A 13,250-nucleotide genomic window follows, 5' to 3' on the forward strand; every position below is an offset into this window, starting at 1 on the left:
TCCGATTGTGGCTATGGCGGCTAAATTTGAGATTGCGAAGTTTGATGGGCAGAGCAGCAGTTTCAGTCTTTGGAGAGTAAAGATGAAGGCTCTGCTAACCCAACAAGGATTGCACAAGGTTTTGTTAGGCAAGACTAGTTCTGGAATCAAAGAGGAAGATTGGGATGATACGGATGCCAAAGCTCTGAGTTCTATTCAGTTGAGTCTGGCAGATGACGTTCTTCGCGAGGTGGAAGAAGAAACTTCAGCAGCAGGAATTTGGCTGAAGTTGGAAGGCATATATATGACGAAGTCGCTCACCAACAGGTTATATCTCAAACAACGTCTTTATACGTTTCGTATGCGAGAAGGTATACCTGTTAAAGATCATTTAGACGAGTTCAACCGTATTATTATGGATCTGAAAAATATTGATAGTAAAATTGAGGATGAGGACCAAGCCCTAATTTTGCTATGTTCTTTACCACTTTCGTATGAGCACTTTGTTACAACCCTATTGTATGGCAAAGACACGATATCCATGGAGGATGTTAAGGCCAGCCTATATTCGAAAGAATTGAGGAAAAAAGTGTCAGGTGAGGGTGATGCACATGCGGAGGGTTTGTTTGTTAGGGGAAGAACAACAGAAAGGGTGGAGTCGAGTAATAGGGGAAGATCCAGATCATCAGGTAAGAAGAAGGGAAAGTGCAATTATTGCAAGAAACCCGGGCACTGGAAAAGTGACTGTTTAAAACTCAAGGAGAAGGAAAAAGAAGACCAGAAAAGGGGTAAAGTAATTGCTGGAATTGCTGAAAGTTCAGATGAGTCAGATAATGTGTTATCAGTTACAGAGGGCGATTCTCGCTCTAATACCGAGTGGGTTCTAGATTCTGGATGTTCATACCATATGTGTCCGCATAGAGAGTGGTTTTCTACTTATGAGCCGGTCAATGGTGGTACAGTTTTGATGGGCAACAACATGGCCTGTAAGACTGTTGGTTCAGGAACGATTCAGCTTAGGATGCATGACGGTATTGTTAGGACTTTATCTGAGGTTCGACATGTTCCGGATTTGAAGAAAAATCTTATATCCCTGGGTGCTCTTGATTCTCATGGTTGCAAATTCCTCGGTGAAGGTGGAGTTTTGAAAGTCTCAAGGGGTGCATTAGTACTGATGAATGGTCAAAAGCGTGGTAACCTTTATACACTCCAGGGCAGTACAGTTTTAGGTGCTGCAGCAACGGTTGCTTCATCCAAGGTTTCAGATTCAGACTTGACTCGTTTGTGGCATATGCGCCTTGGGCATATGAGCGAGAGGGGGATGACAGTTTTGAGCAAACAGGGTTTGCTATGTGGCCAGAAAATTGAAAAACTGGATTTCTGTGAGCATTGTTTCTACGGCAAGCAGTGCAGGGTAAAATTCAGTACAGCTGTTCATCGCACCAAAGGCACGGTGGATTATTTTCACTCGGATCTTTGGGGTCCCGCAGAGGTAACTTCTAAAGGTGGTTTTCGATATTTTATGAGTATTATAGATGATTTCTCTCGTAAGGTTTGGGTGTATATGTTGAAACATAAGAGTGACGCTTTTAATACATTCAAACAGTTTAAAACTTTGATTGAGAATCAGACTGGTAAGAAAATAAAACGTTTGAGAATTGATAATGGTATGGAGTTTTGTCTTGGCGAGTTTGATAGATTTTGCAGTGATGAGGGCATTGTGAGGCATCACACAGTGAGAAAAACCCCTCAGCAAAATGGTGTGGCTGAACGAATGAACAGGACTCTTTTGGAGAAGGCACGTTGTATGTTGTCCAATTCCGGATTGGGCAAAGAATTTTGGGCTGAAGCCGTTTCCACAACATGCTATTTGGTGAACAGGTCTCCGTCGACTGCTATTGAGTGTAAGACTCCGTTTGAGGTATGGTCAGGTCATCCGGCTGATTATTCTGTGTTGCGTGTTTTTGGGTGTCCAGCTTACGCTCATGTGAATGAAGGTAAACTGGAGCCACGGGCCAAGAAGTGTATTTTCTTGGGTTATGCAGCAGGTGTCAAAGGGTACAGGTTATGGTGCTCTGATGATTTGAAGTTTTTGATCAGTAGGGATGTGACTTTTGATGAAAATTATCTGATTAAGGAGTCTAAGCAGGTTGATGATACAGTTCAGGAACATAGTGTTCCAAAGCAGGTGGAGTTTTTGGGAGAAGCTTCCGACTCAGGGAAGAAGCACATTGAGAAGCCAATTGAAGAGGAGTTCAAGAGTTCAGACACAGAGGTTGATGCATTAGTTGAGCAACCACGCACTATTGCTAAAGATAGGCCAAGGAGGGAGATTCGGCCTCCTGAAAGGTATTCGGCTTATTCTGAGATGGTGGCCTATGCTTTATCAGTTGCTGAGACAGTTGAGTATGAAGAGCCTTCCAGCTATACGGAAGCTATTTCGAGCACTGAGTCTGCACAGTGGTTTGTTGCTATGAATGAGGAGATTGAGTCTCTTCAGAAGAATCAGACATGGGAGTTAGTAGAACCGCTGAAAGGGAAGAGGATTGTTGGATGCAAGTGGATCTTCAAGCGCAAACCAGGTATTCCAGGGGTAGAAGACGCTCGGTTTAAAGCTCGGCTAGTGGCGAAAGGATACAGCCAGAAGGAGGGTGTTGACTACAATGAGGTATTTTCACCAGTTGTAAAACATAGTTCCATTCGCACTTTACTTGCTATTGTTGCATGTTATGATCTTGAGTTAGAGCAACTTGATGTCAAAACTGCGTTTTTGCATGGTGAGCTTGAGGAACAGATTTATATGCGTCAGCCTGAGGGATTTGTTGTTTCTGGTAAGGAGGATCACGTTTGTTAACTTCGTAAATCTTTGTATGGCCTCAAGCAATCCCCTAGGCAGTGGTATAAGCGGTTTGATACTTTTATGATAAGCCAGTCATATTCAAGAAGTGAGTATGACAGTTGTGTATATTTTCGAAAACTTCCAGATGGTTCATTTGTTTATCTACTGTTGTATGTTGATGATATGCTTATTGCTGCCAAGAGTGTATCAGAAATCAACAGGTTGAAACAACAGTTAGGTGGTGAATTTGAGATGAAAGATTTGGGTGCAGCAAAACGTATTTTGGGTATGGAGATTTGCAGAGATCGAGTAGCTGGCAAACTATTTTTGAATCAGAAGTCTTATGTTCTTAAAGTGCTTGAGCGCTTTGCCATGCAGAACTCGAAGCCAGTCAGTACCCCTTTGGCAGCACACTTTGGACTTTCAGCTGAGTTGTCACCACAGTCGGAGGATGAGGAGAAGTATATGTCTCAGGTTCCATATTCGTACGCAGTTGGGAGCCTTATGTACGCCATGGTATGTACTCGTCCTGATATTTCACATGCAGTTAGTGTCGTTAGTCATTATATGGGGCGTCCAGGAAAGGCACATTGGGAGGCTGTGAAATGGATACTACGGTATTTGTGCGGAACTGCAGGTGTTGGTCTATTGTTTGGGATTGTCAATTCTGGTGATCATGCTGTTGGTTATGTTGATTCGGATTTTGCCGGTGACCACGATAAGAGGAGGTCTCTGACAGGTTATGTCTTTACTCTGTCCGGAAGTGCCATTAGTTGGAAAGCTACTTTACAGGCTACAGTTGCGTTGTCTACAACAGAAGCGGAGTATATGGCCATTGCTGAAGCTGTGAAGGAGGCATTGTGGATGAGAGGTTTGCTTTGTGAGCTTGGTCTTGCACAGGGTGTGAGTTCAGTATTTTGTGATTCGCAGAGTGCTATACATTTGACTAAAAATCTGATGTATCATGAGAGGACTAAGCATATCGATGTCAGGTATCACTTCGTTCGGGATATCATCTCACAGAAGCAAGTTGAGGTGAAGAAAGTGGGTACGGCAGATAACCCAGCAGATATGTTGACTAAACCGGTTCCGGTTGCCAAGTTCAAGCATTGCTTGGGCTTGCTTGGTATTTGCAGTTGATCGCCCCTCGGGGGCATTTGGCGAGTGAGAGGTTAGAAGGGGATAGCTATATTTGGTGATTTGGTTCAGTGGAATTCAAGTCAAGGTGGAGAATTGTTAGGAATGCCTTGTATTCTTTAGTTCCACATTGGTTAATTATCTTGTTCCCGTTTTTGTAGCATATTATAAATAGGGCTTTTGGGGGACTTCTAGGTGTAGGGAGGTATTCCCGAGCAGGTACATTTAGTTATCGAACACGTGATGTCTAGGAACACGTGGTAAATACGACTAGACTTACCGCCGAGTAGTTCGGTGAACAGCGATATGGACCAGTGATATGAGAAGTCATGGCTATAAATAGACTGTTCGGTTATGATACAGCCGAACAGATGATGTAAAGAACCTAGCACGTGATACGAGTGATCACGGGTTGAAAGCAATACAATCGATATCCGAATAAATGGTACGTGGGACCATAGTTTGAATATAGACAGGACAGTCATCATGCTAAACAAGTGTTCGGCAATATGGACCAGTGACATGAGAAGTCAATGGTCCAGGAAGGTTGTACGGGCTCAAGGACCAGTTACATGTGAGTTAACTGGTCCAAGACGTCTGTTCGGCTATGAGACGGCCGAACAAAGATGGAACTCCAATCGAGAGTAGGAGCAGAGAGAATACTCTGGAAGATTCCAGAATAGTCATGTCTCATATAGGGATAAAGATCCCAAGAATATAGGATCTGAGAAAGATACCCAACGAGTATGGGATGTTCGGCTCTTAAAGGAAAAGAATCCTAAAAGGACTCTTTTCCATAAACTGATAAAGGAAACGAGACTCCTTGATATCCTGGGTTTCCTATACGAGTTAGGAATCCTATGGCAATAAGGATGCTTGGACAGCAAGCATCCATAAATCTATAAATATGAGGAAAACCTAGAGGTGAGAGGTACGCAATATTGCATTATTATTGCTTTCCTACTGATAATTAGGGCTGAGTTTTCTAGTACGTGATACTAACAAAAGCATCGGAGGGCCTTTGCCACGAGAGGCAAAGGTGCACTCACCCCCTGTCTATTTTGCAGATTAGGGTTCAGACGTCGAGCTAGGGTTCCGGTGAAGAGGCACGAATAAGCCGTTGCAATCCAGTTGATCCGAAGCGTCAATTGTTTTCATCCCCCTACACTAGGAATTATCTTTTGGGCTTTCATATTGTGGCCTTTCTAGAGTTACGGATTATAGCCGGCTCTTTGTATCTCTTCTTCACGTTGGTTAGTGAATCCTCTCTCTCCTCGCCCGTGGACGTACCCATCTTGGGGAACCACGTATATCTTGTGTCTTTGTGATTTCTTGTTTAGTTTTCAATTTCTCGTTCTTAGCTTGCATTCATAGCGTTCGTTACAACAAACTGCTCTGATACCAGTTTGTTGTAACGAACGCTATGAATGCAAGCTAAGAACGAGAAATTGAAAACTAAACAAGAAATCACAAAGACACAAGATATACGTGGTTCCCCAAGATGGGTACGTCCACGGACGAGGAGAGAGAGGATTCACTAACCAACGTGAAGAAGAGATACAAAGAACCGGCTATAATCCGTAACTCTAGAAATGCCACAATATGAAAGCCCAAAAGATAATTCCTAGAAGTCCCCCAAAAGCCCTATTTATAATAGGCTACAAAAACGGAAACAAGATAATTAACCAATGTGGGACTAAAGAATACAAGGCATTCCTAACAATTCTCCACCTTGACTTGAATTCCACTGAACCAAATCACCAAATATAGCTATCCCCTTCTAACCTCTCACTCGCCAAATGCCCCCGAGGGGCGATCAACTGCAAATACCAAGCAAGCCCAAGCAATGCTTGAACTTGGCAACCGGAACCGGTTTAGTCAACATATCTGCTGGGTTATCTGCCGTACCCACTTTCTTCACCTCAACTTGCTTCTGTGAGATGATATCCCGAACGAAGTGATACCTGACATCGATATGCTTAGTCCTCTCATGATACATCAGATTTTTAGTCAAATGTATAGCACTCTGCGAATCACAAAATACTGAACTCACACCCTGTGCAAGACCAAGCTCACAAAGCAAACCTCTCATCCACAATGCCTCCTTCACAGCTTCAGCAATGGCCATATACTCCGCTTCTGTTGTAGACAACGCAACTGTAGCCTGTAAAGTAGCTTTCCAACTAATGGCACTTCCGGGCAGAGAAAAATTTGTTGGGAGTTTGTCTGATGCATCGACCCGCTACTGCGTGCTCAAGGCCCAATTTTATGAGAGAGTAACGGCAAAGAGTCCACCACATTACTTGGGCCCAATATACATTGAATGACCCATATCCACTTAAAAGGCTAAGCCTTATAAGTGGTGAGCCATCTAAGTGTATATTAAGGTCCAACTCTTTTTCTGTTTATCCGATGTGGGACTCAACGTTCACACATGTTCTAACAAATCTCCCCCTCATGTGTGAACCGACCATTGGGCCTTAACCTCTCTCTGCATCCAAGCTCCCCCTTGATTCTGATCTATAACTCTCAACCCTATCTCCCGAACTGGGCTTATTCTGCACCCACTCAATCGATTCAGAGTTATCTCAATTGAGAGCCAACGTGCCTAGTCACCGGCACCATGCTCCCCGACGAGAACTCCATTGAGAGCCAACGTGCTCATTCACCAGCACCATGCTCCCCGACGAGTCAACTCCATCGACAATGAGCCATCCAATACAGCACTCCAACATCGAGCCACCTTGCTTCATCGAGAGTCACCTTTTTGGACTTTATACCGCTCCACGAGTGTCTTCTGTGCAAACCCATTCAATGGTGCGCTGAGAGTTTTCCCATAGATCGTCAACCATCGGCTCTGATACCATTTGTTGGGAGTTTGTCTGATGCATCGACCCGCTACTGCGTGCTCAAGGCCCAATTTTATGAGAGAGTAACGGCAAAGAGTCCACCACATTACTTGGGCCCAATATACATTGAATGACCCATATCCACTTAAAAGGCTAATTTGTTGGGAGTTTGTCTGATGCATCGACTAAGCCTTTTAAGTGGATATGGGTCATTCAATGTATATTGGGCCCAAGTAATGTGGTGGACTCTTTGCCGTTACTCTCTCATAAAATTGGGCCTTGAGCACGCAGTAGCGGGTCGATGCATCAGACAAACTCCCAACAAATGGTATCAGAGCTAGAGTTTCGGAGGCTTTTCCCCTTTGTCTGTGCCATAGTTGCACTTTCTTTCATTGTGATCCGTGTGTTCCGGATCCTTTGTTTCTCTCCACGTGCGAGTCAGGGGTTGCACGTGCGGGGGAGTGTTGGGATTTGTCCCACATTGGTTAATTATCTCCTCGAAAACTAGTATATGAGCTTGGGCAGCCTCTCCACTCTTTGCCAATTGGTTTGGAGTTGGATGCTTTAACATGGTATCAAAGCATGTACTGATGAAGGTGGAGTTTTGAAAGTCTCCAGGGGTGCATTAGTACTGATGAAGGGTCAAAAGCGTGGTAACCTTTATACACTCCAGGGCAGTACAGTTTTAGGTGCTGCAGCAACGGTTGCTTCATCCAAGGTTTCAGATTCAGACTTGACTCGTTTGTGGCATATGCGCCTTGGGCATATGAGCGAGAGGGGGATGACAGTTTTGAGCAAACAGGGTTTGCTATGTGGCCAGAAAATTGAGAAACTGGATTTCTGTGAGCATTGTGTCTACGGCAAGCAGTGCAGGGTAAAATTCAGTACAGCTGTTCATCGCACCAAAGGCACGGTGGATTATTTTCACTCGGATCTTTGGGGTCCCGCAGAGGTAACTTCTAAAGGTGGTTTTCGATATTTTATGAGTATTATAGATGATTTCTCTCGTAAGGTTTGGGTGTATATGTTGAAACATAAGAGTGACGCTTTTAATACATTCAAACAGTTTAAAACTTTGATTGAGAATCAGACTGGTAAGAAAATAAAACGTTTAAGAATTGATAATGGTATCGGAGCCGATGGTTGACGATCTATGGGAAAACTCTCAGCGCACCATTGAATGGGTTTGCACAGAAGACACTCGTGGAGCGGTATAAAGTCCAAAAAGGTGACTCTCGATGAAGCAAGGTGGCTCGATGTTGGAGTGCTGTATTGGATGGCTCATTGTCGATGGAGTTGACTCGTCGGGGAGCATGGTGCTGGTGAATGAGCACGTTGGCTCTCAATGGAGTTCTCGTCGGGGAGCATGGTGCCGGTGACTAGGCACGTTGGCTCTCAATTGAGATAACTCTGAATCGATTGAGTGGGTGCAGAATAAGCCCAGTTCGGGAGATAGGGTTGAGAGTTATAGATCAGAATCAAGGGGGAGCTTGGATGCAGAGAGAGGTTAAGGCCCAATGGTCGGTTCACACATGAGGGGGAGATTTGTTAGAACATGTGTGAACGTTGAGTCCCACATCGGATAAACAGAAAAAGAGTTGGACCTTAATATACACTTAGATGGCTCACCACTTATAAGGCTTAGCCTTTTAAGTGGATATGGGTCATTCAATGTATATTGGGCCCAAGTAATGTGGTGGACTCTTTGCCGTTACTCTCTCATAAAATTGGGCCTTGAGCACGCAGTAGCGGGTCGATGCATCAGACAAACTCCCAACAACTTCCATTATTTTTTTACAAAAGAAAAAGAAACAGAGGAAAACAGGACAGGGAGCAGCGAGGAGAACCGAGGAACGGGGCTGCCATCTTGATTTCTTTGGTTCCGAGTATTGTTTAGTTTTCTATGGATATTTTGTTCCTTTTAAGTTATTTAATATTTTATTTAATTATTTGCATTTTAATAATTCGTTTTAATTTTTGTTCTTTATTAAAGTTATTCGTTGGTTCTCGTTTGATTTAGATCTTTTAATTATTATTTTTTCATCTCACGTATTAAAAAGCATGATTAGTTCTAGGGTTTTATTCCTTTTATTTTTAATAATGAGTGAGTAGTTTTTCTGAGATTTGGTCGTTGGGTAAAGGCGCATTGCGACCTAATTAGGATTCGTCTCGCAGTTTTTTCGTACATTAATTTTATTAAATAATTTTAGTTGGTGAAAACTACGTCCGTTGGACGAATCCGAGACATTGTCGGGACTCATGTGAGCGGGAACGAGGGACCAAAACCTGTTCGTCACTGTGTACGGGACCGACAACCGTAGGATTCGCATTCTTCGGAGTTTCCAATTCTCCCTAAAATTTAATCATTTTAGAACTTTAAAAAGCGAGTGGATTCTGATTGGGTAGCGAGCGCCGGATTTCCTACGACCGTGCCTCTCTTTTTAATTATTTGAGCAAGTTATCTGTTAGTATTAGTTTATTAATCAACTAAAAGACAAAGGGTGGCTACCTAAGAGCTATTTTTAATACTATAACCTGAGTTTTCACAGCACACATTTCACCGTCCTTAGTGGATTCGACTCCGGTCTTACCGGGTATTGTGCTACATTGGTCTCAGCCCTACGCTTGGGGCAACCCATTATTTTAGGTCTAGAAATCGGTTAAGCAGTACACATTGTTTGTTTTGAGTAAGGGTATATGGATAATGACAATTTCTTAAATATTGGTGGCAATTTCATAATTAATAATGACATTATCGTCGTCCATAGAAATCGGATATAGAGGGTCCAAAATTTTGAAAAGGGGGAAAACTGGCCATAAATAGTTTTGGTGGATAAGTTTCAGCCAGGGATATTACACCCAAGTGTGAAAATGCATGCAAACAAACTCCGGATATTGGTGCAACTGAATTGTCATATCTGGATTTCATACTATATCTGGTCGTTCAATTTGATAATTAACAAACAGGGCGCAAGGAATTATCTTGTAAGGATGCTTCGTGAAGTATCTATATAGGACACTCGACACTTGTAGTAGGGTATGAGACAGAGGGCGAGTCTTTGCACATCGTCTAGAGAGCTTACTGAATGATTTGGAGTTTACCACATATCTGTGTATTAAAACCTCATATTATGCACAAAATTTCTTACGATCTTGTGAGCACCAATATTGTATTCCAAAAATTTAGAGGAAATATAATATTATTGTGTCTGTGTATTCTATGAATCTCTTACGTAACAAAATGCAGACGAATTTGACATGACCTAAGCACATACTCACACCGATGCTACGTACCCAAATCCATGAAACATAGATGAAGGATGGGGAATATTGTTGCTTCAGGGGAGGTTGAAAAGTCAGATTGCGTGGTCAAATTCAAGGCATTTCGGTGATCTATCTATCTACGATGGTGTTCTAGTGTTCTTGTATCTTTAATTGTGTGTTGTGGGTTTAGGTGGATATCAGTTTGAGTGTTGTTGATGTGTAGGTTGAGGTGTTTTGGGTTCCATTCAACTTTTTGTTGGATGGATTTATCTTGTGTCTTTCTCTCTCTCTTCATGTATCAACATTATGAAACGAGTGGTTTGCCCCTCTTTTTGCTTTCTCGATGTATCCTTTGTCGAGTTTCCAATAAATTTTTGCCGTTTCAAAATAAATGTTGCAACTTGCTTAGTGTGAGATCAAAAAAACAAAAATGAAGTTGACATTCACATCCGACCATTTCGAAGTCAATAACTATAGAAACATGCACAAAAAACTTATAATGTTAGAATTCAAGTGGCTTATTGTGCCTATATTAATTATAGGCATTATAATCCAAAGTTGGTTGATACACTACTTTCATCGATACGTATTTAGATACTATTGTTATTTAAAACAATCTTATTATTTCTCGGTAAACACAAGAAGCAAAACCGAATACATAGGTAAATGGACTCAAATAAAACATCGATTCACTTTTCAACCCACTATTTCTTTTCTTAAAACCATGAATCTTATTCAACAACACGAAGAAAAACAAGAAAACTAACATACCAACCCCAGATCACAAAGCACTTCTAGAACTATCTAGCAATCTTTGACTTGATTTCATCAACCTCTTGATATGATATCTGGAAAGTCTTACTCAACACACTATCCGGCACCGGGGGTGTGGCGGCAAACAACGAGGTGGGAATGTCCTCGCGGCCTGGATTCTGGCTGTTAAACCCAGAGATAGTGGCGGCCGGTTCTTTCCCAATATTAGTTTCGAAGTGAACCAAACCCTTAGGGAAAGTAAATATCTCACCCTGTTTGAGGGTCACAGAAACAAGCACATTGGCTGTGGTAATGAAGTGAGCTTCCAATTCTCCGTAGAGAACGAACAATATCTCGGTGGCGCGTGGGTGCTCGTGGGGCGGGTTAAGGCCACCGGGGGCAAAGTCGATGCGATTCATGGAGACACCTAGGGTGTTGAGGCCAGGAACTTGAAACACGCTGGCTAGAGTCACGATTGAACCCAGCGTATTGTTGGTGGGCTGTGGCGTTGCTAGACCGGCAAAGAAGAAATCTGATGCGCTGAAGTTTGTCTTGCAAGCAAAACCATTCATCTTGACAGCTGTGAATCAGCAATAAGGTAGAGTAATATTAGGTACTGTTACACCAAAATGAAATAGATTGAGAAAAAGGATTCCTTGTGGACAAAGAGGAATACCATAAACAAATAATACCAACGGAAAGTGACGGAACTGTAGTGGAGCTAACATCGGTTTCGGGCACACACATACTAATTTAGACTTATCCGATATCAGTACTTAGTTATAATTTTAACTATTTTCAATATAATTAGTATGTTAGTCTCATGTAAATTTTAAATATTAGTATGTTAGTCTCTTATAATTTTAAATATCAGAGTTTGATTGACACAAAATCTAAAGTGATTTTAAATTACCAATATTTTTCAATTTGATAGATAAGACATAAGTACATCGGCATTTTAGTTACTCGAAGAAAGGACAAAATAACTTCAAACTTATTGTTGCATTCGACCATAATCATCCCATCATAAAGTGTATTATGCTACAATACAAAAACAATAGTACAACAAATACTTTTGCTGAAGAAAAATGCTATGATCCTATAATCTGGAACCCATAAACGCCCCATAAATTTGATTTATGTGGATCTCCAAATCAATTGTGTGTCCCAGACTCTCCAACCAAAGTTTATTTCCTTATACCACAATGGATTATGGGTAGTTTAAGGAAAGAAAATTATGGGCATGCGTAGTAATTAATCCTCAAAAAATCCGGGTCGAAATCGAAACACTATTCGCAAACACACACAAATTCGATAAAGCTTTTGAACCATTAGTACGAGCAAAAAAGGGAAACGGGTTTTTGACAACAAAAAATCTAGGAATATACATTTAAAACACAATTAAGGATACAACTGTACCCAAAACCGTTAGATATGTTTAAAAATATCCGGAGTTTTGTTTTAAATTAAGATGTGTTTATAGCATTGCTTTATGGACAAAATAATTATCATTATTGAGATCAGCAACACAGACATTTTGGAGCATATCCGGATCTGTAGAAACAGAGTTGGAAATGGTGGCTACTAGTACCATTACGACCACCACTGAGAGTTTTCCAGCAGCAACCATGGCTGGAACTGGAAGGTGTATGAGAAATGTGTTGTCTTTGTAAAAGGTGAAGCAAATCAGAGCTTCGAAAAAGAGAAGCAATAACAAGAGAGAAAAGTTGGGATTTGGATACTGGGAACAAGAAAGGTGGGGTGCCTTACTTATAGGTAGAGGTCTTTACTCTTTAGAGAGAGAAGTCTTCTAGTTAGAGAGAGAGAGAGAGGCCCCATGCTGATCAAAAAAATAAAGAGAGAGAGAGAGAGAGAGAGAGAGAGAGAGAGAGAGGCCCCATAATCCACCTCCCTCGCAAAGAACTGAAAAAACTAACTTTCTGTTATTTTTTGGACAGTGTCTTCTGACATATATTTCTCACCGTTGTGGTGTTTTTTTCACTACATTATTCACAATGTTTGACCTATAAAAGAGTGTACACGTATCCAACTATCTTCCAATACAAGGACACATTAACAATTAGTAATTAAAATCGAACTTTCTACAGCATCACCCCAATTTGTTGACCCAAATGCTCATTTAATTTAACCTCATGTGTTCAGTTAGAGGGGGGAGAAATTATATTTTAAGAAAAATTGTCAAAATGCAAGAGGAAGAATTTAAGAAAATAATACATGTTCTAGATGGCTTGGAGGGAAGAGTTTGTTTTGGAGGAAGAAGTTGATTTCGAGGATGGTGCCTCTCTCTCTGGTTTTTTAATATCTAGGTTTGGCGGATTTGGGTTGTAATCTTGGTTTCGGTTTGCTCCCTTGAGCTTCAGGTTTTTTTCTTTTGGTCATAGGCTGTTATGGTTGTTTGGGTTTTTTCA

The 13,250-nt window shown here is 41.6% G+C and overlaps 1 protein-coding gene across 2 annotated transcripts in view; it reads right to left on the minus strand.

Annotated features, from left to right (window-relative positions):
• The window catches only part of LOC131307575 (germin-like protein 5-1), a 36,855-nt gene extending 24,206 nt beyond the window's left edge, over window positions 1–12,649 (minus strand). Inside the window, exons 1-2 of one of the 2 annotated variants that reach the window (XM_058334168.1) lie at window positions 12,332–12,603; window positions 10,650–11,402 (exon numbers count right to left, since the gene is read on the minus strand). In XM_058334168.1, the coding sequence (XP_058190151.1) occupies window positions 10,869–11,402; window positions 12,332–12,451 (654 nt within the window). In that variant the 5' untranslated portion in view covers window positions 12,452–12,603 and the 3' untranslated portion in view covers window positions 10,650–10,868. Of the gene's footprint in view, window positions 1–10,649; window positions 11,403–12,330 lie in introns of those variants that run through there. The other variant, XM_058334167.1, reaches the window with a different exon arrangement.
• Between the last annotated feature and the right edge of the window lie 601 nt (window positions 12,650–13,250).

Source organism: Rhododendron vialii, chromosome 11a, assembly GCF_030253575.1.
Source record: "Rhododendron vialii isolate Sample 1 chromosome 11a, ASM3025357v1".
Lineage (NCBI taxonomy): Eukaryota > Viridiplantae > Streptophyta > Magnoliopsida > Ericales > Ericaceae > Rhododendron > Rhododendron vialii.